This window comes from Miniopterus schreibersii (genome assembly GCF_964146895.1).
Source record: "Miniopterus schreibersii genome assembly, chromosome: 1".
Taxonomy (NCBI): Eukaryota; Metazoa; Chordata; class Mammalia; order Chiroptera; family Miniopteridae; genus Miniopterus; species Miniopterus schreibersii.
In genome coordinates this window covers 37,678,248-37,704,337 of record NC_138101.1, presented here as the reverse complement: position 1 = coordinate 37,704,337, position 26,090 = coordinate 37,678,248, and the positions used below count along the sequence as shown (strand labels likewise).

The window sequence follows — 26,090 nt, the reverse complement described above, 5'->3', positions numbered from 1 at the left end:
CTGGTCCTAGTCTCTTTTCTCTGCAATAACACTAAACAAATTCATGACTCTTTCACATGACTTCCTGACAGCCATTCAAATATTTAAATGCAGCTTTAAATTCTTCCCTCTCATAGGCTGAATATCTACAGCTTCCGCCTGCTCCATTTCTGTGCCGTCTTCTGAGACTGTCACCCAAAATATTCCCCCCAAATTCTGCATCCGCTTTTTATACCAGTTTATTATAACAGTCTCTTCATGGCACACTGGTTAAGAATGCTGGCTCAGGAGCAAGACTCGGATTGTACCCCTTTCATTAGCTGTCTGATCTTGTACAATTTCTTAATCTTTAAACTTGCCTACTCAGTTCTCTAAAGTGAGGGTTAAAACAGTACCTACTCTACAGGGTGGTTATGAGAATTAAATGAAATAATACACATAAAGATGCACGAATGCTCACTATGTGCTTTACATTTACTATCTCATTTAATCTTTTTGATAACCCTATGAGAGGCTATTTTTTCACCCTCATTTTAGAGTTTTGAACCTGAGTGTGTTGGTGATCTTTTATTGGCTCCCCTAGATTCACTGTTATCCCTTCACCACCCAACCCTGTGCGCCAGGATAGGGACATATGTGGACAACACTGTGGGCACCCTTACTCTCTGGCTTCCCGCTGGGCCTGAGTGCTGGTGAACGTTGGCAGGAGACAGAGCAGTGATGCGAGTGAAGTCAGGCATTCGTGCAATTGCTTCCTCAAGCAAAGGTCACACTCCTCTCGAGACAGTCATCTTCACACAACTCTCACCACTACTCTCTCTCTCCTTTAAACCTAGGGGGCGTACGGGGCACTGTCACTAGTCTCAGGTTTCTGTACTGTCCTTTGTGGTTTTTCTACATCCTGTCCACTGCTTTGAGTATTGCATCTTTATTAAACTCTCTTCAAATTGCCTAATTTGAGGTGTCAACAGTTTCCTACCAGTTCCCTGCCTGATGCACTGAGATAAAGAGAGGTTAGGTAAGCAGCCCAAGAAACCAAGTTGGCAGAGTGAACAGTGGCAGGGTCAGGGTAAAACCCAGGTAGCGTACCCGAAGACTAGACTCGGGCACTAAGCTGTACTGCCTGTTGCAGTCAGGACTGTTGACTCCCTCACTCACAGTGTGCGTTATACAAAGGTCGGAACGGGCTCTTTACATTTTTACTGACATCAGTGGGAAGGTAGGAAGCAAAACAGAGAAATGAGTTCTGTTAAAATTTGTTACAGTGTTTGAAAACACCTTTATATAAGTCTTATCTATCCAGAATTCTGGTGGAAGATAAATATTTTGTTTGGTTTTGCTTTTATTCAAAATGACTTCTGGTTAGTTTATCACTAATGGAGCTGAGCTGTCTGCAGGTGGAATACAGGCTCTTTTTCTGTTTCTTTCATAAGATCTGGATATGTAATAATGATGCTCTAAGGAGTGTGGGCTGCTACATCCAAGGTCCAGAATGGTTTTCTTTAAACAAGTTACTGGATCATAAAATCTCTTATAAGCATAGCATTTCATGGTAGGCAAGAATTTTCTACTAAAATACTGCATTTTATTTGTGGGGGGAAAAATAAATCCACAACCACCCTTCAATTTTTTTGTGTGGAAAAATTAAAATATTGACTAATTATTTGAAATTAATATGAATAAATAAATATCAGAATCTTTCATTGTTATTCTCATGCTTGAGTTCTTAGAAATCCTGTTTGGTGGGGTATGTTTTTGTCTTTCCAAAGAAAAAAGTTATGACATAGTGTATGTTATGAGGCTTTGGGGATCATCTAGTTTCTTTCAGATTATAATTGCATGTGACAGGAAGATAAAAAGGGGAAAACTTAAGGTTATCACTTAGTATTATGCAATTGTGTCCAAAGGTATAGCTAAAATTTTCACTTTTCAACCAATTTTTATTATCAGGATCAGAAAGAAAAGAATACAGACTTTAAAATATGAGTTAATACGTGCTTCTGAGTTGCCCAGAAATTTTTATTGCCGTGGGTCTTATAATTAGTAGCCCTCACAAATATAAATATTCTTGTTTGAATTGGTTTTACTAAAACATTTTTACTTTTGGAAGACAGAAAATCCCAAATGAATAATAGACTATATGACAAATGTCTATTGGGAAAAAACTGAGTCAGCTGAATATGTTTAACTACTTACTATTGTACTTTTTTTGTCGTTATAAAAGAAAAGCGTCGTTCCTCTCAACTCTGTCCAATAAAGTTTATATTCCTGTGGGAAAGAAACCATAAGCATCAGTGTAATATTCAGCTATGTTCCTATTGACATTTTACTTTGTAATTTTATTAACTGCTGTGAGATATAAGATTCTTCTTTTTCGTGAGATAAGTCAGCTAATTTTTATGGCTTAATTTTACATTTAATTCTCGATTAAATCCTTCACAAATTCATTTCAGTGTAAGATGTGAGGTAAAGCCCTGGCCGATGCGGCTCAGTTGGTTGGAGCGTCTTCCCTTACACCAAAAAGGCTGCAGGTTCAATTCCCGGTCAGGGGACATTCCTAGGTTGTGGGTTCTATCCATGGTCCGGGCGCAACCCATCGATGTTTCTCCCACATAGATGTTTCTCTCCCCCTCTCTCTCTAAAATCAATAAACATCCTCCAGTGAAGATTAAAAAAAAACTTGTGAGGTAAGGATGTAATTTGATCTGTGTTTAAGTAGATCATTTACCAAAACTTCCTCATTGATTTAAGATATTTGATTTTAATGCAGTTTCAATGGAAGCTTGCACCTATATGAAGGGCCATTTAAGGGACCAGGATAGGGCAAACATTTAATATCTACCTTCCTGGACAGTTGAAAGGGTTGAATAAATTAACACATATAAAGCACATAGCATAGCAGATGACTCATAGTTTGGGTTCAGTAAGTAGTATATATTGATATAGATCAAGGAAATGTGAACAACTGATAATGATAAAATAATAACACCATCAAAGCTAAACTTTGAAGTCCAAATTTCATTCCAGTGGTAAACATTTTATTATTAATACATCCACATTGCTATGGGTTCTATAGAAATACAACTTTTTAAGTTTAAAAATGTAAATAACTCTCATTTCACCCAAGTAAAAGTTTATTTAAGTAAGAGGAACTAACATTCTATGAAGATTATCTGTTCTGTGTTACAAAAGAATGGAAGGGGGTTTAAGGAATAAAATCCTTCCACATCTAAGGACTTACCTCATACCCAGCTCCTTCCAAAAGTATGTTTTAAAAAATTCCAGTCAGTTTCATGAACACGTTGATCATTCCCCTTTTTAGGGCTTAATAAACTGAATTTTTGTAATATACTGGATTATCTGAGCTTATATTGAGAATTAAGGTAAGAAAAATCACATGAAATTTTTTCATTTGTTTATAAATGTGAAGACACTTTTATATATTATGGTGTTTTGTGTCTCTTTAATGCTGACATATCACTTATCCCTTTTTTGACCAGCAAAATGTCACCTCTTCAGAATTTATATACTTATTTTCTCAAATAATGGGAGCTCTATAACCCATTGCTCTTATTTGCTTTGGATCCCAGGAAGCTCACAGTCAAATTCATTCTGAGTTACAACCACCATCTTTCTCATATTCTAAGTAGAACTATTTCCTCCCTTTGTCTTCAGGGCTGATAAGGTGCTATATTAGCCAACATTTGCTGTGTAACAAGCTACCCTAAAATTTGGTGGACTAAAACAGCAAATGTTTTCCTTTTTTATTATTCTGTGGCTGGCTGATGATTCTATAAATGATGATACTTGGCTGAGACCGAATGGTCTAGAGCGGCCTCACTTCCTTCCCTTCGCTCTTAGCCGGGCATGCAGAATGCCTGGGAGTGGGATAATCAGAAATATATTTGGTCCTTGTTCCCCAGTTCCTGGCATAGAGATCCTAAAACCTGAGTGACAGGAGTGTTTTTGTTACTCATAATGAATCCCCTTACATCATACCTGAGTTTATATTAATGAGGTGACTTGGGGTGGGACCCATGGAGAGTTTCAGGATGGGTCTGGTCCCCAAAAGAACAAATGATTAGAGGGTTGGAACTTTCAGCCCCACTCACCATCCTCCAAGAAGGAATGGGAGTGGGGGTGGGCCTAGAGGTTAAGCTTTATAAAAACTCCTGAACAGTGACATTTGATGAGCTTCCTAATTAGTGAATACATCCACGTGCTGAGTGAGTGGTGCACCCCAACTTCACAGGGACAGAAGCGCTCACTTGTGTTTGGGACCCTTCCAGACTTTGCTCTCTATACTGCTTCATCTGGCTGTTCATTTATATTCCTTACCAGTAAATGTAAGGGAAGTGTCTTCCTAAGTTTTGGGAGCCATTTTAGTAAATTGTTGAATCTTAGGGAAGGTGTCATAGGAACCTCTGAATTATAGCTAGTCAGTCAGAAGTGTGGGAGGCCAGGGACTTGCAACTGGTGACTGAAGTTGCTGGGGAGCAGTCTTGTGTGTCTGAACCCTTAATTAAGCTGTGGATTCTGCACTAAATCTGAGTAGGTAGGTAGTTTCCGAATTGAACTGAATTGTTCAACAATCAGTTGATGTCCAAAGAATCAGACAAATGGCTGTTGGTGTTGGGAAACACCTACTGAGACAAGTGGAGTCTCCCTCCACACGGTTTCATTCTCCAGCTGGCCTAGACTTGTTCACAGGCTGGCAGAGGGATCCCCAGGTGCATGAGGTAGCACAGCCCAATGTTTGGGTACTTTCTAATCCTTTGCCTTTGTCACGTTTACCAAAGCATGACCCAGGCCAGATTCAAGCTATAGAAAACTACAGTCAGCCTCTTTATGGAAGGAGCGGAAAAGTCCTGTTTCAAAAGGGGGTGTGTATAGCTAGCGAGGCTTGAACAAATTGGTAGTATTACTGCAGCAGTGTACCTCAGGGGCAGAGTTGGAACTTGGAGCAAGGTTTCTTTGTCCGAGCCCTGTGGTCTTTCCACTCCATCCTGCCTCCCCACTGAGAGCTGACCGTCATGTAATGTAATGAGCCTGCTGATGCCTCCTGATTCTTGGAGGAAAGGAAAGCAAGAGAAAAGCCTGAAGTCAAAGACTGCCACCATGTTCACCTTTTTAAATTAGCTTCATTAGTATTAACCTACTATCAGACAGAAAAATGACAGTGACTAATAGCTAGTCAGGGTTTACTGATTTCCTTCTGTCTGTCCATGCAGACATCCATCTGTGCTCCTGAGAAAAATTGCAGAGGTGTTCAGTCATGACAGAATGATATGAGCTGGGTAGAGTTAACTGGGGAAAATGGGAGTTTTACTGGTAAATGAACAGATAGGTTTATGGAAAAGATTAAGGAGGACTTGTAAAATATGGGAAGAAGCAAGAAAAAAGACACTGAGTTGAGAGTAAAGGCAGCCTGGAGAAAAAATAAGATTATAAATAACACTAGGACTTGTGAACTCTAACCGCAGCCACAAACTGAAGATCAGATCAAACTTACCTTTGGTAGGCAGAGACCTGTGGGCCACATCTTGATTTAGTTTCTGATAAGCTCTCATGAATATCAGTATAATCTGAGTCATGTATAAATATTACTCTCAATTATCAACATCTAAGTATATATTTATATTTACAGAGGTATGTAAATATTTTAAAAATTAATTTGGAAGGACATATTTTTGAATGAAATACATTTAGCCCCAAGTTTCTTATTTTTTTAGCAATCACTTGTGTTAAGTTGCTAAGTAAGAAAAGGGACTGAAATGGGACTACTGAATTTATTGCTAGCTTCATAATCATTATATGACCTGTATTTAGAGTTTAAGGTCACTCTCTCATTTTCATGCAATTAAACAAATGTTTGAAATTACTGAGCTTACTGTTGAGCTGAGAGTGATAAAGAATCTAGTAATTAGACATCCCCAACCTTTGGAAGCCTACAATCAAATGGGATCAGAACTTTAGTTTGAGAGGCAGCATGATGACCTCAAGTGCTTGGCAATAAAATCCAAACTAGGCCCCTTACTGAGTGAGGAACTTTGACCATCGCACCTGTGAGCCACCACTCATTCATCTGAAGGAGCTAAAATAATTTCTATCCAGAAGAGTTACTGTAAAGATCAAAGTGACGGGACATGGAGAGCCCAGCATGATAGATGCCATATATCAAGACCTTAAGAAAATATACCCATTGTTACATAGCGCACTCGATCATCACAGCAACCCATTCCATTTAAAAGAATTGCCCAAGTTCCATAGTTGGGCTCATATTTCTATCTTCTGGCTCCCCAGTGCTCTTTCTCATTGAACTGTAACTAGTAAAAATCAATTATAATGCAAAAGCCAGTTAAGTTCCTCTCTGTCCTATGTCCCCAGTAAACAGCTCCCATTCTTTTTCTCCTGAGTAAGCAAAGTGCCTTTGCTTAAGGAACGATGTTGTATAGTGGTCTCCAGAGTGGGGCACATAACCCCAGGGGTGTGCAAGATAATCCCATTGGGGAAGAAATTTTTAGAATATCTAACTATATTTCATTTATTTCATCTTTCTTAATTGCTTTTTTGCATATCTCTAATAATTTGTCTGGAGTATTAGTACAGAAGTACAAGTTTATGATTTCTAAATCAATTAATAGTCTTATATTAGAGACCTATGCTTAAAAATCTTGAAAAGAGTGTGTTTTATTTATTTATTTTTTAAATATATCTTTATTGATTTCAGAGAGACGAAGGGAGGGGAAGAGAGAGAGATAGAAACATCAGTGATGAGAGAGTCATTAATCGGCTGCCTCCTTCACGCCCCCTGCTGGGGATCGAGCCCACAACCCGGGCATGTGCCCTGACCTAGAATCGAACCGCAATCTCCTGGATCATAGGTCTACGCGCAACCGCTGAGCCACGCCAGCGGGGCGAGTGTGTTATTTTTAAAAATTGGAGATTACAGCATACTATGTTAGAGAGCACACCTGAGATAGCCCTGAAATTTTTCTAAATAAATTAGTGGCAATTAGAGGACCAGTCAGAGAAATGTTATTTTGATATTTTGATGATGACCACATTCTTTCAGGCTAATAAGACATTACACACATTGTTTTTAATTTTAGCACATCACAGATTGAAGAAACTGTGAGATGTTGTCCAAACTCTATCTTATTTTCAAACAGTTCCAGATAAATGAGAATTTTCTCCATTTATAAGGATGGTGTTGCTGTTGGTGTCCCACTGTGGCATTTAATAGCTCATAAATAAATCTTCCTGATTAATTGAAAATTCTAGTGCTGTAGTTTAAGCAAATTTTCCCACATTATCTTTTCCACGAAGATTCTGTACTTTTAATGGGTCCTTGACCTGGGATCCACTAACCTTCTGGAATTGCATTTTATACGATGTATGTTGACACATTTTCCTGGGGTCAAAATTCCTTAAGTTTTTAAATGTTGCCCTGTCACAAAAAGAGCTAAGACACACCTCTTAACATGTAATCTCCTTATAGGTTCTCTAGCTTAAATGTTCTGAATTCCTTCAGCAGCGACTTCCCTTAACATTCTGCAGAGCCTCCCAACTCTCCAGACCATTAGCTCCAAAGATAACCTTCTGTGTACCAGTGGCTCACCTTCCTTTCAAAGGTTCCCTGCCACTTAGGGGCTGCAAACTTAGAAATCCCACTACTTTCCTTAGCTTTTTCTCACAGCTTCCATTTCCAAGCCCTCTATCACCGTAGCTCTCCTTTGAGCCATATTACTTGGGGACTCAAAAGTGATTTTAGTATGGTGATAAGAATATGATAAATAGTGGGAAGAGCGTGAATCTAACCTTTGGTGTGAGCCAGGTGTTTTACATGATATCCCTTTAACCCTTGAGACCACCCTATCAGTAGACATTATTGTCACCCTTTGCTCTCTTCTCCCTGACATACAAGTAAAAGATACTTTGCTATGAAGTCAAGTGGAAGCACAAGTTAATTTAATCAGGAATATTTATGCCTATAGTTTATTCTTTCCATTTCACAGCATGCTTTCTAAGAAAAGGCCCAGTAGTAATTGGGTAAGGGCGTCAGCACGCCTTACTAAACTTAGCCTCTTAAAGGTAGGGTCTTTGTGTTTTCTTCATATTGTCCAGAACTGCGTGTGGAGCTTGGTGCATAGGGGACTCAGTAGATGATGCTTGAATGAATAAGTAGACTGGGCACCCACCGTATCCCTGGCGCTGTACCTTGGGCGGCAAGTTGTGTTCTCTCCATCCTATCGTTGATGAAATCAAGGCTCAAGGGTATTGAGTAACTTGTTTAAGATCCTAAGCTCTGAGTAGCAAAACCATCATGTAAAGTCATGTTTTACTGACACTCTAAAATCCTTGTTCTTTCTCCTAAGCATACCAGTGGAATGCCTTCTTTAAACATGAAAAGGAATCTGATATCAGAGACAGTAAGTATAAATACTTTGGAAAACAATCAATGAATGACAAAATTTAAACTACAAATTGGAAATTCCTTTTCTCAACTTCTCTTTCCTGGCAAAGGGTAACCATGTGGCTTACCCATGGTGACAAGACTGAATTCACTTTTAAAGCACATAGGATCAAGCAAAAAATATTCCAGTGTAACTGACAAATATTAAAAATATGTATTTAGCACCCATAACAGAATACGAATTACCACGTCTCAAAATAGTAAATGGTCTGATTATTTATGCAAGAAATATGTGCTATTATAGATATTTTTGTATACACAATTTCCCCCCAAGTAATAATAAATCCACAGAAAAATAATTTTTAAATTATTATTAAATATTCCTTAATGGCATTTCTCAAAACACGTTTTTTTTAGTTTCAATATTAACATTTCATAAAATTTGAGTTGTTAGTGATTTTTTTTTTCTTTAGTAACAGGCACTTTGTGTGTATTTCTTTCATTAATTTCAAATTATCTACAATTACTATTCTAAAAGCACTGATTTTAACTAACTATAAGTTTTCATTTTTACATTTAAAAAATATGGGAAGCTTTGTGAATTTTTTTACAGAGTGTACTCGTGTCATATGGAGTACAGATCATCCCCAAAGCACCCTAAGTATTATCTTTTTATTTCTTTTTAAAATTCTTCAGTTTCCTAAGTATTATCTTTTAAACTCACAGCCTTGAGCAGTATTTCTAGAACATATGATACATTGTTAAACAGTATTACTTTTATCATTTTCACAATTTTTCACAAAAGTTTACCACTTTAAAAAGCAACTGATCCTTATTTATAAGCTTCAAACAACTGATAACAGGAGCAGAAGGTTTCATTTCAATCATCACATTTTATCTTAATGATACAAGTTATCGTGGAAGCACAGTAGTAAATTGCAGAGAAAATACAGGAAACATTTCATCTATTAAGCCAAAATCTTCTGTGATGTGTAAGTTAATTCTTCAGAAATTTAGCTTACTGAACTTTGTTACCTTAGTAACTTCATATTAGAACCTTATATTATTATACACAGGGATGGGCAACAGCAGGTTTACAGTTGTGAGTACGCGGAACTCAGAGTTTATTCTTGTACTGTTATTTATTTTTGCATTATATACTTTTCCATACGAAAAAGTGTAAACCTGCTTTTGCCCGCGCCTGTATAATACATACCTATATACACATATGGTTAAGTCACATATTGCACTTAAACTATGCAAAAGTGGAATAATATTTCTGAGCCCCAAGAAGAGGGTTTAACCCCCGCAGAAACAAGGAGGTCCTCACATCAGAACACCGTGACCTAAATGTTGCAGTGAGACAGAGCCTCTGGTTTAACAGTGTCGTCTGCAGGCTTACCTGGTATTCTGGGCGCTTGACTAATAAAAACCCTTCAAAATATAAGGGCAGGGCGGTGATCTTCAGCCTTTCCTGGAAGACCCTGCGCGGGGCCGGCTTCGGGGGCTTCTTGGCCAGCATCCCCGGGGGCTTCGCTGCGGCCGTGTCCAGCCTCCAGCGAGGTCTGCCTGTGTGACAGGAAAGGCAGCTGTTCAAGGAGGAAGTCCCGGCTCGATTTTAAACCACCGACGGGACACACGCGCGCACACACACGCACACAAGCACACAAGCACACACACGTGCGCACACGCACGCACACACGCACGTTTCCTTTACTTTTGGGAGGTAAGATAAAACAGGCACAGACCCACTTTGAGAACGCAGTCTCTGAGTAAGCTGGTGTGCTTACAGTTAGAATAACAAAATAAACAGAAGGTTAACATCACCAAAAGATGAAAGGAACTGGTTTGGAGATTATGGGCCTTAGAGGGGACATCAAGGTCACATTTGCTTTCTTGTTTTAATCGTTGTCCATTTTTATCCCCAGAAAGCATGACTTGAATTAACTCCACTAAAAATGAATTCATGGAATAATTTTATGAGGACTATTTTTGTTGCATTTCAGGATCAAGCTTGGTTTAAATTTTATGAAAAATGGAGCTCATTATCCCATGCTCATTTTTTTTTGTTTAAAATATTACAGATGTCCCTTTTTCTCCCCAATGACCCCTTCCACCCCGTCCCCTCCCCCTCCCCAGTCCCTCTCCCCACCGTTGTCCGTGACCTTGGGTTGTGCATATATGCAGATAAATTCTTTGGTTACTCTCTCCCCCTCCACCCACCCACCCTCCTCCATCCCTCTGACCTTCGTCAGTCTCATCTATGCTTCCATGTCATTGAATCTATTCTATTCATCAGTTTATTAAGTTCTCTAGATTCCACATATAAGTGAGACCATGTGATGTTTGTCTTTCGCTGCCTGGCTTAGTTCACTCAGCATAATATTCTCCAGGTCCATCCACACTGTCCCAAGGGGTATGAGCTCCTTCTTCTTTACAGCTGCATAGTATTCCATGGTGTGAATGTCCCACAGCTTTATATCCACTCACCTACTGATGGGCATTTGGGCTGCTTCCAGATCTTAGCTATTGTAAACTGTGCTGCTATGAACATCGGGGTGCATATATCCTTTCTGATGAATGTTTCAGGATTCTTAGGATACATTCCTAGGAGTGGAATCACTGGGTCAAAAGGCAGCTCCATTTTTAATGTTTTGAAGAGCCTCCACACTGTTTTCCATAGTGGCTGCCCCAGTCTGCATTCCCACCAGCAGTGCACTAGGGTCCCCTTTCCCCACACCCTTGCCAGCACATGTCCTTTGTTGATTTGTTGATGGAGCCATTCTGACAGGTGTGAAGTGACACCTCATTGTTTTAATTTGCATCTCTGATGATTAGCAATGTTGAGCATTTTCTCGTGTGTCTCTTGGCCATCCGTATGTCCTCTTTGGAGAAGTGTCTATTCAGGTCCTTTGCCCATTTCTTAATTGGGTTGTTTGTCTTCCTCTTGCTGAGTAGTATGAGTTCTTTGTACACTTTGGAAATTAGCCCCTTATCAGATTCATCCTTGGCAAATATGTTTTCCCAGACCGTGGGGTTCCTTTGTGTTTTGAGCCTGTTTTCTTTTGCTGTCCATGCCCATTTTGATGGTCCACTAAATATAAAACAGAGTTCTGGGAAAGTGGGATTTTTCACTTTTTTGTCAGTATTTTGAATTCGTGGGTTACCAGTGGATGTTTGGCAAAATATGTTTGGCAGAGAAAGCTACACATTTTCAAACTTCTTTTTTGTTCTTTTACGCTTTCTGACCTGGGGATCACCGAAGCTATGATGCATAGATAGATGGGGTACCTACAGTTATCTAGTAAGATTTACAGAGCTACATTGAGGCCAAAATGCAATTAATAGTTCCATGTGGGAAATGGTCCTTGAGAAACTGGATTTAGCATGATACAGTAAAAGGGATAATGGGGGAAGGGAACATAGGAGGAATTCTGGTTTGTTTTGCAGGGGTCCTGAGAAGTTACACTATTTGCTATTTCACTCTCAATATTTCAGAAAAACCTCTTGATTTAGCAGTCTGGGCCTGAGCATTCTCCACAATTAAATCAGCCTATTCTCAGAAATCAGAACAAGCCAGGCCCCTTCAGTCTGAGCCTCCCTTTCTAATGGAGAGACCACATGGTTTCCTCCACCAGTGGGGGCTCCATTGGATCTGCAGCAGTAGATATGGGAAGCCAAATTGTCTATAAAGTGAGGTTCAACAATACAGACTGATTATTAATAAACTAGAGAAGAGTGTTCAAGTGCGTTATCAAAATTAAAATAGTTTGAAATAGAAATAAGGAGTCGAAGATTCAAAATTACTGCCTTGCCTTTACGTTATATTGAGACCTGCTTCCTATTACCCAAATCTTCAAATGATAAAATCTAAGCCCAACTTAATATTTTTGAGATAAAACCACACTATTTTTTTTGTTTGTTTCAATGTAATAAAAAATGAGTTAAATGACAAAACAAAACCTCCCAATCTGATAAGTGACCAAATCTACCTGTTGGCAGCTGGTGTAACACAGGAAGAAAGTGAAAGGAGGGCTGAGAACTGAGAAATAATAATAATAAACAGAGAGGGAGGGAGGATGCAGGGAATCATTAGTGGTTGGAATACGAGAAAAATAGTCACTGGCTTTATGGCCAGAGACTTGCATGGGAGAAAAAAAATCTCTTAAAAAATGTAAAAGTAGGGCTGTGGCTGGTGTGGCTCAGTTGGTTGAGCGTGATCCCATGCACCGAGGGGTCACTGGTTCAATTCCCAACCAGTGCACATGCCTGGGTTTGGGCCTCGATCCCCAGTAGGTATCATGCAAGAGGCACTGATGGATGTTTCTCTCTCTCCCTCTCCCTCTCTAAAAAGTCAATGAAAACATTTTTTTAATGTAAAAAGGAAATATTTTGAGAAATGATGATCTAATTAATTTTATTTTTCTTATCTTAAAAAAATAAATTTTAAGAAAAGCCAGTTCATCAACCTCTGTAATTTGCGTTGGTTTGCTGATTTGCAAGTTAAATTAATCCTTAATATACCAAAGTTCAAATACTGTCTCAAAAACAAACAAACACAAACAACAAAATTCCCCAAAAATCTACACAATGCAAAAGTCCTACTGAAACATTATTAACCAGTTAGACCTGTCCACAATTTCCAGTATCATTGTACCACTGAGCCACTACAATGGAAATCTTCTTACAGATATCTCACATTTTAGGTGTTGAGTAATGAATTTGTAGCTTAGGAAATGTCATAAGAGAGGTGTTTGGGCATAGGTAGAAAAGCCAGTTTTGCCACTAACCAGCTCTGAGACCTTGAACAAACCACTTCACTTCTCTGGGATCACAGCTTACTAATATGAAATGAGGTGAAATGACAGGATGGACTAAATGACCTCTTGTCTGGAGTCACAAAAGGCTTCTAAGCAGGCTACTTACCACTCTTTTTCTTTTCCGATTAATTTAAAACCAGCCTCTTTAAGTCATTCCCCTACTTAAAACACTTTAAAGGATTCTCACTGCTTTTGAACTTCATTTTTTCATTGAACACTAAGTACTTATTGAGCACCAGCAGTGTGTTCAAGCATGTCACGTAGGTATTTTATAAGAGAGCCCTTTTAAATGAAAACTTTGTAAAAATACTCTCTTCTCTATGGTTACTCCTACTATGTATGTCTTTTGGGACAGAAGACTAAAGGTGTCAAATCACTGCTGTAGAAGTGATATTAGTAGCTCTGTCAGAATGATTTAATTTGCTAACCTTATAATTTTCATTTCAGTACAAAGCATTTCTTCTAGGATGATAAAGAGTTTTTCTAGTTATATGTTCACACTATTTTTGTAGTGTAGGGAAACATTTACATTGCTGAGAAATATTTCTTGGATGCCACATATATACAGGACTCACAGATTTCTAAGTGAGATAAATAATAGAATAATGGCAGTTTCAATAGAAGCTGGTAATTCCAGATAAGGCGATGATAGTTGGGGGGCGGGGGAGTAATGACTTCAAACAATATATATGAGGATTAGGCCTACATTTTTCTTCCCCTTCACTTCATTTAAGATCCATTAGTGCGTCTTTAGGGGATAAAATAGATTAATGCTTAACATCCATTCCAATGTGCCATTTTTTACTGCAGAGACTGAAAAGCTAAAAACTAAATTTCCCAGACTTCTTTGCAGCTGGAATTGGGATACATTCAACATTAGCAAGACAAAACGGAGACAGTATTCATTCTTAGGCTGCCTTTAGTTTTTCTGGAAGCAAGTATAGTCTGTTGGCACCTGATTTTTTCTGTGGTGATGTTACCAGAAGCCCCAGGGTGTGATCATTAGTTTCGTGGATGTTGATAGCCAAGGTCTGGAACCTGTTTTCTAATGTCTGTCTTGGCAGGCATGGTGTGCTTCTGGAACCAGAAGCAGGAAGGAGGCTTCTGGGTCTTGGAGGCTTCTGATCTGCGGTGGCTTCCTTGACAGGGCAGTTTTGTAACTGTGATGGCTTCCTGATTTTGCAGTGTCAGTATGGTTCTGGAAATTCCAGCATTAGCATCAACTTTCTAACTTTTCAATTTGCTTCCCGACTATACATGAGGCTGATGACTCTTGGTGGATCAGTTTTGCAGTGTGTCTTTGGGAATCATTCTTGAAAGCCCGAAATACATTATTTCTCCATCCCTCCCAACAATTCTGTAAGCTGATAAAATGCCTGTTAGTAGATCCCTCTTTATCTAAATTAGCTATCATGATTTTTTTTTATGTAACAGACTCCTCATTGATACAGTTCCTTAGTGTCTATAGGAGTAAGTGAAAAGTTATCCTAACATTGAAGGTACTCCATAATTTAGTTCCATTTTGAAAACATGACACTACAATATGTGACAAATTTTTTTCTGAGTCAACTGTACATCATTCCTGCCTCAAGTCTTGGCTTGCAGTTTATCTTCCTATTTCCTTCACCTTGTAAATCTCTTACTGTTAGGGACCCCCTGCAAGCTACAATTTTGGCATTTTATTGTTTACAAATTTTTATAGGCATTTGAATTTATAAACACCTTATATATCATGTCCTATACATACTCAAATTAAAATAAATTTTTATTTTTTATTATAAATGGAAAACTTACAAAAATTTTAGACAAAACAGAAAAGCACAAGGAAGAAAATGAAAATCACATACTGATCTACTGCCTGCCATTAGCACTCTTTGGATGAGTACCATCACTTTTTTGGCACTTTTTTTCTATTTCTATATATATTTATGTAATCAGATTAATCCAATAAACACTGTTTCATAAACTACATTTTTAAAAATATATAAATATTTTTATTGATTTCAGAGAGAGGAAAGGAGAGGGAGAAAGAGAGATAGAAACATCAATGATGAGAGAGTCATTAATCGAGCCTGCAACCCGGGCATGTGCCCTGACCGGGAATCGAACCCCGATCGCCTGGATCCTAGGTTGACACTCAACCGCTGAGCCACCCCTGGCCGGGCCATAAACTACATTTTTAAAAAATACGTTTTTATTGATCCCAGAGAGAGAGGAAGGGGGAGGGGCAGAGAGCGAAACATGGATTGGTTTCCTCCCACAGGTGCTCCAACTGGGGATTCAACTTGCAACCTAGATATGTGCCCTGACCGGGAATCGAACTGGTGCCCTTTCAGTACATGGGATGATGCACAACCAACTGAGCAACATCAGCCAGGGTAATAAATTGTATTTTTTTATATAATGTGTCTAGAGCACATTTCTATGAAAATAAATATAAATGTGCATTATTTAAATTCTTGCTTAGCACCATCAAAATAATTCAAGTATTTGCAAGGGTAAAATTACAGTGCAGAACTGTATTTTTAAGCTTTTGAAAATCTAAGTTTGCTTTATTTTTATATATTTAGGCTTTTTATTTTTATGTTATTTATTTATTTAAAATAAATTTATTGGGGTGACATTGGTTAATAAGATGTAGGTTTCAAGTGTAGATTTCTATGACACGTGATCTGTACATTGCATTGTTTTAAATGACAAAACCTCTTTTTTATGAAGTAAGAATTACATTGACTAGAAGTAAACTGAAATACAGAACGGAGGCCCAGAAAATAGTGTATTTGTTGTGTCTTTGTTAAGAGAAAAAAAAGTATATATAATAGAATATAATTGCAACTAAGAATCAAATGGTAGTCACCTTAGAAAAGGAAGGTAAAGGAAGGTAAAGGTCAGTCAATTTATACAATACTTTAAAATTAAGGATTTGATGAAGACTTTTAGACCCATTGCATAGCAATATTTTTTTTTGTGAACACTGCTGCCACCTATTGGCATATTTCAAGCATATTTTATAGTCTGGTAGAACCTTTCTTCCTGGGGATAATTTTGTAAGAAAAGGCTGCTTCAAGTGAATGTACTTAACAAATGAACCAACATTTGACAGTGAAGAGTAAAAAAATACAATGAAATTTTATATGAAACAAAACTCAAAGTTATACAAATAAGTTTATTTCACATTAGTAAATTTTAGGTTATAATTGCTATGTTATAATTTCAAGGGTAAATTGATTTCTGGAGTGTAATTTTTATGACAAAATTCTCTGATAGTAATTTGCTAAGATTTTCATTTTTTACTTTTGAAGAATAATAAACTTTTTTTGTGAAATATTTGAGAACTTCAGCAATTTTATTAATATTACTGTGAAATTGAGGGGCCTGATTTAATGTATGATTTTGATTTAACATGTAGCCCCAGAATTCAATTCAGCTTCTTCACAGTCATCCCAGTAAGTCTCATCCCTTTTCCTTACATTTATTTAATTTATTTATTTTTATTTATTCATTTTAGAGAGAGGGGAGTGAGAGAGAGAAAGAGAGAAACATTGATTTGTTGTTCCACTTATTTATACGTTCATTGGTTGTTTCTTGTATGTGCCTTGACCAGGGATGGAACCCCTACTGTGGCTATAGGGACAATGGGACAATGGGCTATCTGGCCAGGGCCTTCCTTGCATTTGTTAACCAAACCAGAAGTAATTGCCAGGCCCTAAAACGGTCACAGGAATGTGTTTCATTAAGCTAAAGATAACACCATACCCTAAATTGTGTTTCAGCTCCTGAGCCCTAAAGTTGAATGACCCCATGGTCACCTTCCCATAATACCAGACTGAGGGACCCAGAAGCTGACCTCAAGACTTGAAATAATGATTTACTGCCCTTGACCTATCAGCAAGACCTGGGACCCCAAACGCTTTGCCCATGATGACGTGTTATTTTTGCTCTGTAACACCCCTTGTCTGTAAACCATCAGAGAGTTCTGGTTTTCCCAGCACAGGCCGCCTGTTCTCTATTGTATAGCACTATACAGTAAGTGCCAATTATTTCATTGAACCCTGTGCCAGCCTAATTGGCTATCTGCAGTGCTGGTTGGACAAACTCTTTGGCTGATTACATTTGCCTTATCATTTTACTGGGAAATGATTTAAACATACAGAGAAGCAAAAAAAGTAGTGTTCATAGACATCTACACATCTACCATCTCTGTTCAATAATTGTTAACATTTTGTCGTATTTGCTTTAATTGCCTCTCTATCTTGTTACAAGCACCTCTCACAGACACCGGAGAGGTGTTATTGGACAGCCTCCTGAGTTGGAGGAAGAGGGCTGCCCCAACCTCAGTTCCTGTCTTCTCATATAAATGAATTTAAATGAGAAAACTCCAGATGATTGTGTTGTGATGGAGCCAATTTTATTAAAGCAAATAAAGCATGCACCTTTATTAAAGAAGCAAGCAAATCTATACCGCTGGCTTATGAAACGCAGACAGGCTCTCAACTAATCTGAAGAGCGAGGTGGGTAGGGGTTTGAGGTGATATACACCCTCCTGCCTATAGGTTTCAGAATTCCTCTGCTGAATATCTTGGCACAGATTAATCCTCAAGGTCCCGTTTTCCTTTGTCGTGGCCTTCCCAGAATTCTTGAGAAGCACCTGGCAGTTTTATTTAGCGACTGCTGGCTTTTCTGCGTAGGGAGTAAAACTGCCCCTTTTTCCTTTCCCTTCCCCCCTCCTTTCCTGCATTCTCTCTGTAGGGAGGCTTTTCACCACTTGCTCTCAAGTGTCCTTGGCTGGGTCCTACAATGGCGTTTTATTTGCAAGCCAGCTGCAAATTGCCTACTCTGTTAGGCCTTGTTTTAACTTTTCTGTCTCAGTTTCCCTGTTCCTCTTTTAGGCCCTGGAATTTTCCTAGCTTTTCACTGCTGACATATCTTTCTTTCTTCCACGGAATCGTTTCCAAGTACTTCACAAACATCACACTCTGTCCCTCCATACTTCAATATGTATATCAGTATGTACATCCTAAGTTTTCCCCTATTGCTTAATGTTCTTTATACCATCTTCTTTATACCTTCTTTCTTTTTTGTAAATCCTCACCTGAGGATATTTTTTCCATTGCTTTTCAGAGAGAGTGGAAGGGAGAGAGAGGGAGAAAAACATCCATGTGAGAGAGAGAGACATCGATTGGTTACTTCCTGCACGTTCCCTGACCGGGGCCAGGGATCTGAGGTATGTGCCCTTGGCTGGAATCAAGCCCAGGACCCTTTAGTCCACAGGCCAATGCTCTAAGCACTGAGCAAAACCAGTTAGGGCACTTTCCTCTTTTCTTAGCCAGACTGGTCAAAATTCACATTGCATTTCGTTTTGTTTCTCTCTCTCTCTCCCCTCTATCTCTCTCTCCTCTATCTCTGTTACTGGGGATAGGATGAGACCTCAGTTTTTGTATTCTTAAATGAAAGATTTCAATCAAGAGACAAAGTGTAGCAAAGTAAGTGAGAATTTATTGGCCACAGCAAAAATATACTTAGGACAGTGAAACAAGGAAGGGCATGGAAGAGGAGAGTTTAGGCTGGGCTGCTTTGGCCAAGTCAGAGAAAAGGGGGCCTTGGATACAAGTTCAGGGGGTGAGCCCAGGTGGAGCTGCCGCTGCCCACTGCTTCCCTAGTTGCAAGTCTCGTGGGGTCCTTTAGAGGAAAGAGGGAAGGGAAGGGAATGGTGTGGGCATGCTCCTCAGGGGGAGAGTGTGCCCTGGGTTCTTCATCCTGAGTGTATTTATCTCTCGTGTAGGTGAAAATCTTAGGCAAGGTCTCAGGGGAGGGTCTCAGTAGAATATTCACCAGCTTTCCAGGTGTGCTCTTGCAGGGTCATGGTCTCCACTGATTGTTCAGTGCCAAGGCAAGGGGTCATTAGTAAAAGTAGCTGGTCCTGAGGCAGCCACTGTGTCACTTGTCTGGTTTTGCTGCTTTTCTGGGCCTGGAGCTGAAATATGACTGAGACCTAGATGTTATCTTTAGGGACGAAAAGGTCAGAGGGTCTATACAGCATGACTAGAGGTACGCTAGGGGAGGCTAGGTTACCCTGGGGGTGAGGTTCTTGTTTTCCCAGTTTTGCCCCTTGCTAGGCATCCTGGGCTTTCTGCCCTGGTGAATTTCTGTACGTGGCCCATCGTCCTTGCTCTGCTCATGTCTGTCTAACTGCCTGTGTCATCTCTAACATTATTATTTTTTCAAATGGGGTTTATTGAAGTATAATTTACCCGATAAGTCACCCCTTTTTTATGAGTATTGTTCTAAGAATTTTGACAAATAGATATAGTCATGTAACCACCACCAAAATCAAGACCTAGATCATTTCCACTACTGCAAAAAGTTCTTTCATAAGTGAAATAAGCCAGTCGGAGACAAGTACCATATGATTTCACTCATATGCGGACTCTAATTAACACACTTAACTACCAAGCAAAATAGAGACAGACTCATAGATAGAGAGCAGGAAGACAGCTCTGGTGGAGGTGGGATGGTGGTGGTTAGGGGGGATTGAGCAAAAAACAAAGAGAGAGAGAAGTCATGGACCCGGACAACAGTGTGGTGACTGCTGGGGAGGGGCGGAGGGTGGCGGTGGAAGGCGGCACATGGGGCGTAAATGGCGATGGAAAAAGTTCCCTCATGGCCTTTCGTTGTCAGTACCTTCTCTCCACCACCCCACCTCATCCCCGGCACCCAGAGATCTCACTTTTGTTCATATAGTTTTATGTAGTCATGATGCTGTTATAATAACCTGGTAATTATTTAACAGGAAAGGGGGAAAGGGAAGACTAGGTGGACACATGCCCAGTAAGGTCTTAGTGACTTGGGAAAGTGCTTGCAGGTCAGTCACACCTGGAGCAGGTAACTGGCCAGAATAGGTGTGGCCACTGCAAGCCCTTGAAACCTGAATGTTTAAAACTTCCAAATAAGGGAAGTTCCCTCCCCCCACCGCTTACTTATATACACACACAGAGAAAGAAAAACAAAAAATGGTGTTGGCTCAATTCTTTTTTTTTAAATTCTCACCCAAGGATATTCTTCCACCGATTTTTAGAGAGAGTGAAAGGAAGGGAGGAGGGGAACAGGGAGAGAGAGAAATATCAATGTGTCGAGAGACATATGATCAGGGCTGGGGATCAAGCCTGCAACCAAGGCATGTGGCGGTGACCAGGAATTGAACCCATAACCCTTTGGTCGGCTGACCAACAGCAACCACTGAGCCAAACTGGCCAGTGCTCAATTCTTTTTTTTCCCCAATTTTTTTTTTTAAATACATCTTTATTGATTTCAGAGAGAGGAAAGGAGAGAGAGAGAGAGAGAAACATCACTGATGAGTCATTGATCGGCTGCCTAGACCGCAACCCGGCGGGTGCCCTGACCGGGAATGGAAGCCCGACCTCCTGGATCCTAGGTCGATGCTCAACCGCTGAGCCCCGCCCGGCCGGGCCAGTGCTCAATTCTTAATAAATTTACTCAATAACTAATGTATTTTCTGATTAAAATTCCCTTTCAAATTTTTATTAAGTCACAAAAGTAGGACACCGCTTCATAGCATCACAGCGCGGTCAGGAAGGGCCCTGGCTGGTCGCTCAGTTGGCTGGAGCAGCGCCGCTGAGCCGGGGCCTGGGCTGCGGGGAGCTGCCCCCAGCAGGGGTTCCGCGGGGCCTGGGCTGCGGGGAGCTGCCCCCAGCAGGGGTCCCCGGGGGGACCTGGGCTGCGGGGAGCTGCCCCCAGCAGGGGTCCCCGGGGGGACCTGGGCTGCGGGGAGCTGCCCCCAGCAGGGGTCCCGCGGGAACCTGGGCTGCGGGGAGCTGCCCCCAGCAGGGGTTCCGCGGGGCCTGGGCTGCGGGGAGCTGCCCCCAGCAGGGGTTCCGCGGGGCCTGGGCTGCGGGGAGCTGCCCCCAGCAGGGGTCCCCGGGAACCTGGGCTGCGGGGAGCTGCCCCCAGCAGGGGTCCCCGGGGGCCTGGGCTGCGGGGAGCTGCCCCCAGCAGGGGTCCCCGGGGGGACCTGGGCTGCGGGGAGCTGCCCCCAGCAGGGGGTCCCCGGGGGGACCTGGGCTGCGGGGAGCTGCCCCCAGCAGGGGTCCCGCGGGAACCTGGGCTGCGGGGAGCTGCCCCCAGCAGGGGTTCCGCGGGGCCTGGGCTGCGGGGAGCTGCCCCCAGCAGGGGTCCCCGGGAACCTGGGCTGCGGGGAGCTGCCCCCAGCAGGGGTCCCCGGGGGCCTGGGCTGCGGGGAGCTGCCCCCAGCAGGGGTCCTGCGGGAACCTGGGCTGCGGTGAACTGCCCCCAGCAGGGGTCCCCGGGCAGCCAACCCGGGCGCGTCTCACAGGGGGTTTCTCTCTCTCTGCCCTTCTCCCTTCCACTCTCTCTTTTTTTTTTGTTTCTTTATCGTTGAAAATATTACAGACGTCCCCTTTTTGCCCCCGTTGATCCCCTCCACCCCGCATCCACCTTCCACTCTTTCTAAAAATCAATGGAAAAAGCATCCTCGGGTGAGGGTTAGCAAACAAACAAAGAGCGTGTAAACACAACGGTCAGGTAGCAAGAGGTCTTCAGAGCCCCCGGCTCCGCGTTCCCCGGGGCAGCGCCACGGGCCTCTCGCGGGCGCAGCGCGTCGGCCGGGGGTGCGAGGCTCCTGATCTGGGCTCCCCTTAGGACGTCACGCTCAAACGACCCATGTTTACATTTCACTTGCTGGCAACGCATCATGAAACTTTCCCACACACTTAGTAAAAATGGTAAGTATTACTTTTTACTTTGTAACAGAAGCGTTGAGAAGTTTGACCCTGCGCTCCAGGCGCAGAGGCGGTTCCAAACCCCGCGGCAGCCCGGCCGCCCAGCCGCGGGCGAGGGCGGAGGGGGCGGGGCTACGGGAAGAAGAGGGGCGGGGCCGCGAGGGCGGGGCTGTGGGCGGGGCCTCGAGGGGCGGGCCTATAACGGCTTTCCTCCTATTGGATTGCGCGGCCCGTTTTGCGCATGTGCGGCTCATTTCAAACTGCGGAGACCGCTGAGCGCCGGCGTTTGTGACCGTCGGAGCCAATGGGCGAGGAGCGCCGGGCGCGCCCTCCGGCTGCCTCGACTCGCCGCTGCTCCCACGGGCTCGCCGCCCGGCTGCCCCTCCCGCGCCTCCGTCGGTCCCGGGCTCCCGCGCCGCGGCCCGGGCGGGCCCTCCGTCTCCCCCTCCCCGCCGCCTGGCTGCGCGGGCGGAGCGGGGCCTCAGCATGGCTGCGTCGGGGCTGGTAAGTGCGCCGGGCCTCCTGAGGCGGGCGGGAGCCGCAGCTGGGGCCCAGTCTGCGCTCGGGAAAAGCCTCGCGAGTGTTTTGAGATCGGAGCGGTGGTTGGCTGGTAGCGGAGTTTATTTTCTTGAATTGTCTTGTCAGTGTCTTGTAATTTCGGCCCTGACGACATCTTTCTCTTCAGGGAGTCTCGTGACGGCTCCGTTCAGCCTGACTCCAGCTCCGAGTCTCTAAGTAATTTTCTGTCCGGGAGGCGTGGAGCGCCCTGAAATTGTGCCGTGGCCCCGGGCGGCGGCTCGCGTGTGGGGAACCCGCCGCTGGTGACGTTCCCGCGGGGCCGCCGTGCAGGGCGGGGCGGGAGACTCGTTGCTTGTTGACATGTTTCTGTGTCCACCCTCGCCTGCGGTTGCCGTGTGCCACCCCGCCGGTGCCACCCCGGCCCGGCCTGTTTCCGCGCCGCCCCCCTAAGGAGCCTTCGGGACCGGCGCTCCCGTCGGTGCGAAGCGCCCTTGGCGCGCTCGGAGATGGGCGCAGGGCGCCGTAATGCGCGCTTTTCACTGTGAGCACACACGTTCTTCACATTATACCAGAAACAAAGGGATATTGGCGGAAGAGAAGGCGAATCAAATTTACCGTTTAAAAACAATTTTTTCTTTTTTTAGGTTTCCAGCATTCTCGAGAGGCAGGTGTAGAGAGATTCCCTATGTACCCTCGCCCCCTCCTGCTCGGCCGCCTCTGCTGTCAGCAGCGCCCTCCAGAGTGGTGCATTTTTTTAACAATTGGTGAACCTGTTCTGACACAGCATCACCCAGAGCCCATAGCTTTCCTGAGGGTTCACTCTTGGGGCTGGACACTATGGGTTTGGACAGGTGTCTCATGAATGACGTGTATCCATTATGATGGTATCATTCAGAGTATTTTCACTACCTGTAAATTCCCTGTGCTTGCTGCTCATAGCTCGCCTCCCAGGGAACCACCCATCTTTTTGCTCTCTCCATGTTCTGCCTTTTCCAGAGTGTCATGGATGTGTAGGTGGGATCCTACAGTATGTAGCTTTTTTAGATTGGCTTCTTTCACTTAGTAATACGCATTAAGGTTCCTTTATGTCTTTTCATGGCTTGATAGCTCATTTCTGTTTAGTGTGGAACAGTACTCCATCGTCTGGATGTACATAGTCTTCTTATCCATTCACCTTCTGAAGGACATATCAGCTTCATTCCTTATCAAGGACAGTTTTCTCTGAGCTTGCTTTAGGCTACTACTGTTTTCATTCTGTTTCTTCAGTTATCATGCTTCATTTATTTTCCATCTTCCAGAAAGTTGTTAAATTTGTGTGTCTTTAGATGATCTCCTATGGAAGAGAAGATGATTCTTTTTCATTGTTGTTTTATGCCATTTTAGTTCTTTACTATTATTTTAGAGGGATCTACAGGGAAAGGAGATAAATAGATATTGTTAGTCAACCAATTTTAATTTTTGGAAGCCCATATATTTAGGATTTTGATGATGGAAAAGGTATTGGGGGGGCGGGGAAGATGTGAAGAAAGAGGAGAAAGAAGATGGAATAAATCCCAGAGTGAGGAAAATAGTACAAGTGAAGGTTTGGACAAAGTAGAGAATTCCTCTTCGTAGTATTATAATAGGCAGTTAACAAGTGCTTGCTCAATGAATAAATGAATAACAGATTTCTTGCATGCTCATGTTGGGGGTGAAATTACTTTGAAGGTAAGTTGTATCTGAATATATTTTAAACAAAGAAACCAATTGACAATTTACTTTATTTTTAGGATCATCTCAAAAATGGCTACAGAAGAAGATTTTGCCAACCTCCCAGGTGATTTATATACTTATATATATTTTAAGATTACTTTTCTTACCATCTTCAGAAATTAGAATTTTTAAATGAAGAAAGGAAAAATTAGCTCTAACTAAAATAATGATTTCTGTGTCCACAAAGTATACTCATTTTAGTTATTTCATCTTAAGAAACAGTAATGTAAGCAATGAATGACTTAGTGGCAGTGAGAAATGAAGTTCACCTGATGAATGATGGACCAGGGAGAGGAGAGGCAGTCTCAGTTATGACTGATGACAGCCATGGGAAAAGAAAGCACTCTATAGAATGGATTAAATGGTAATAGAAAGATGCAGCTTGTTCAGTGGCGGCTAAAAGAAAAGGTGGGTGTGGTTGTAAAAGGGCAGTGGAAGCATCTATTTGGTGATGGAACTGTTCGTATCTTGACTGGTGGTGGTGTCTGAACCTAAAGATATGATAAATTCTATAGAACTAAATATATAAACACATGAGCACATGTAGAACTTGAGAAGTCTGATTAAGATTGGTGGATTGTATCAATATCAGTATCCTCGTGATAATAAAGTTTTGCAAAATGTTTTGAAATTTTGGGGAAACAAAAGTGAACAAGGGATCTCTTCTGTATTATTTACAACTGCATGTGAATTTACAATTACTTCAATACCATTTTTAATTAAAAATTTATACTGATTCATAAGCTACTGTTAAGACTAATGATATTGAATCAAAAGTGCATTTGAGAACTTGTAGAGAAAACTGTTACTTGGAGCTGTTAGGACTTGTGACCTTAGAGTCCTTATTAAAAAAGCATTTCAGGACTGAATGGATTTGTTCAAAAAGTTAATGTTTTTGTTTTGATACAGCAGTAGCCTAACACAACTTTAGATGTGGCTTTTTGATCAAGGAGTATAATTATTAATGTAGATAGTGACACACTACTTCACATACTTTTCTGGGAACTCTTGAACTCTCAAGTATTTGTTTTGACCTCAGATAGTAAAGGTGATACTTTCTCATTAAGTAAATTAACAATTTATAATAAGGAGATAGAGAATTTTTAAAGTAGATGGTAACCTAATTAACAAATATCTTTTAGAAATATGTTAACATTTTTCCTTCTTTCCTTCTTATTAGGGCACCTGACATTAATATGAGGCAAGACCAGAATATACTGGTAATCTTACAAGACTGCTTTGAAGATAAAAGTAAGGCTTCATTCCAAATGGACCTTGGGGGTCTGGATGGATGGAGACATAAATTTGTCATATTAATGTCAAATGCAGCAAATGTGTTTCAGCATTTAAATATTGCAAAATATTTTCCCAGGGAGTTTGAGTAAATGTGCAATTCTTCATGTATCTTCTGGTATCCAGAGGATAATACTGACAAAAATGAGAACAATTGTCATTCTTTTTAATTTAGAGTAGATCCTGTAGTCTGGAAATTCATAATTATCATACACAAAGGAAAGTATTTCATGTAATAGAAATAGATGTACAGAATTATTGGGGTCATTGGAGAGCTTGAAATAATGTTTGGTTATTTGTACCAGTTTCTAAAGAAATGGCGAATGATGGCAAAAGCTTTTCTAAGTACTGGTCAGCGTCCGAAGGTATTGGAATGAGAAAAGAGGCCAATCAAAGAAATAAACACAGATAATGGAAAAATATCTTCTGTACAAGCTCTGAAAGAGCTGGCACATATTTCTTCAGCATCTTGTTTGTCTTTAGTTCCTGATGCCTTCTATGAATATTTGAATATTGAATTGTTGTCTGTACTTCATTTAAGCTAATTGTGTTAAA

At 41.5% G+C, this 26,090-nt stretch overlaps 2 protein-coding genes across 3 annotated transcripts in view; one reads left to right on the top strand and one right to left on the bottom strand.

Moving 5' to 3' along the window:
* STAP1 (signal transducing adaptor family member 1) overlaps window positions 1-10,139 on the bottom strand; it is a 30,716-nt gene extending 20,577 nt beyond the window's left edge. The window contains exons 1-2 of the mRNA XM_081141921.1: window positions 9,798-10,139; window positions 2,176-2,247 (exon numbers count right to left, since the gene is read on the bottom strand). Of these exons, the coding sequence (XP_080998047.1) occupies window positions 2,176-2,247; window positions 9,798-9,917 (192 nt within the window). The 5' untranslated portion in view covers window positions 9,918-10,139. The remainder of the gene's footprint in view (window positions 1-2,175; window positions 2,248-9,797) is intronic.
* Window positions 10,140-22,208: 12,069 nt separating this feature from the next.
* The window catches only part of CENPC (centromere protein C), a 72,841-nt gene continuing 68,959 nt past the window's right edge, over window positions 22,209-26,090 (top strand). For both annotated transcript variants that reach the window (XM_081141734.1, XM_081141733.1), the window contains exons 1-3: window positions 22,209-22,475; window positions 24,260-24,306; window positions 25,423-25,493. In XM_081141734.1, the coding sequence (XP_080997860.1) occupies window positions 22,458-22,475; window positions 24,260-24,306; window positions 25,423-25,493 (136 nt within the window). In that variant the 5' untranslated portion in view covers window positions 22,209-22,457. The remainder of the gene's footprint in view (window positions 22,476-24,259; window positions 24,307-25,422; window positions 25,494-26,090) is intronic.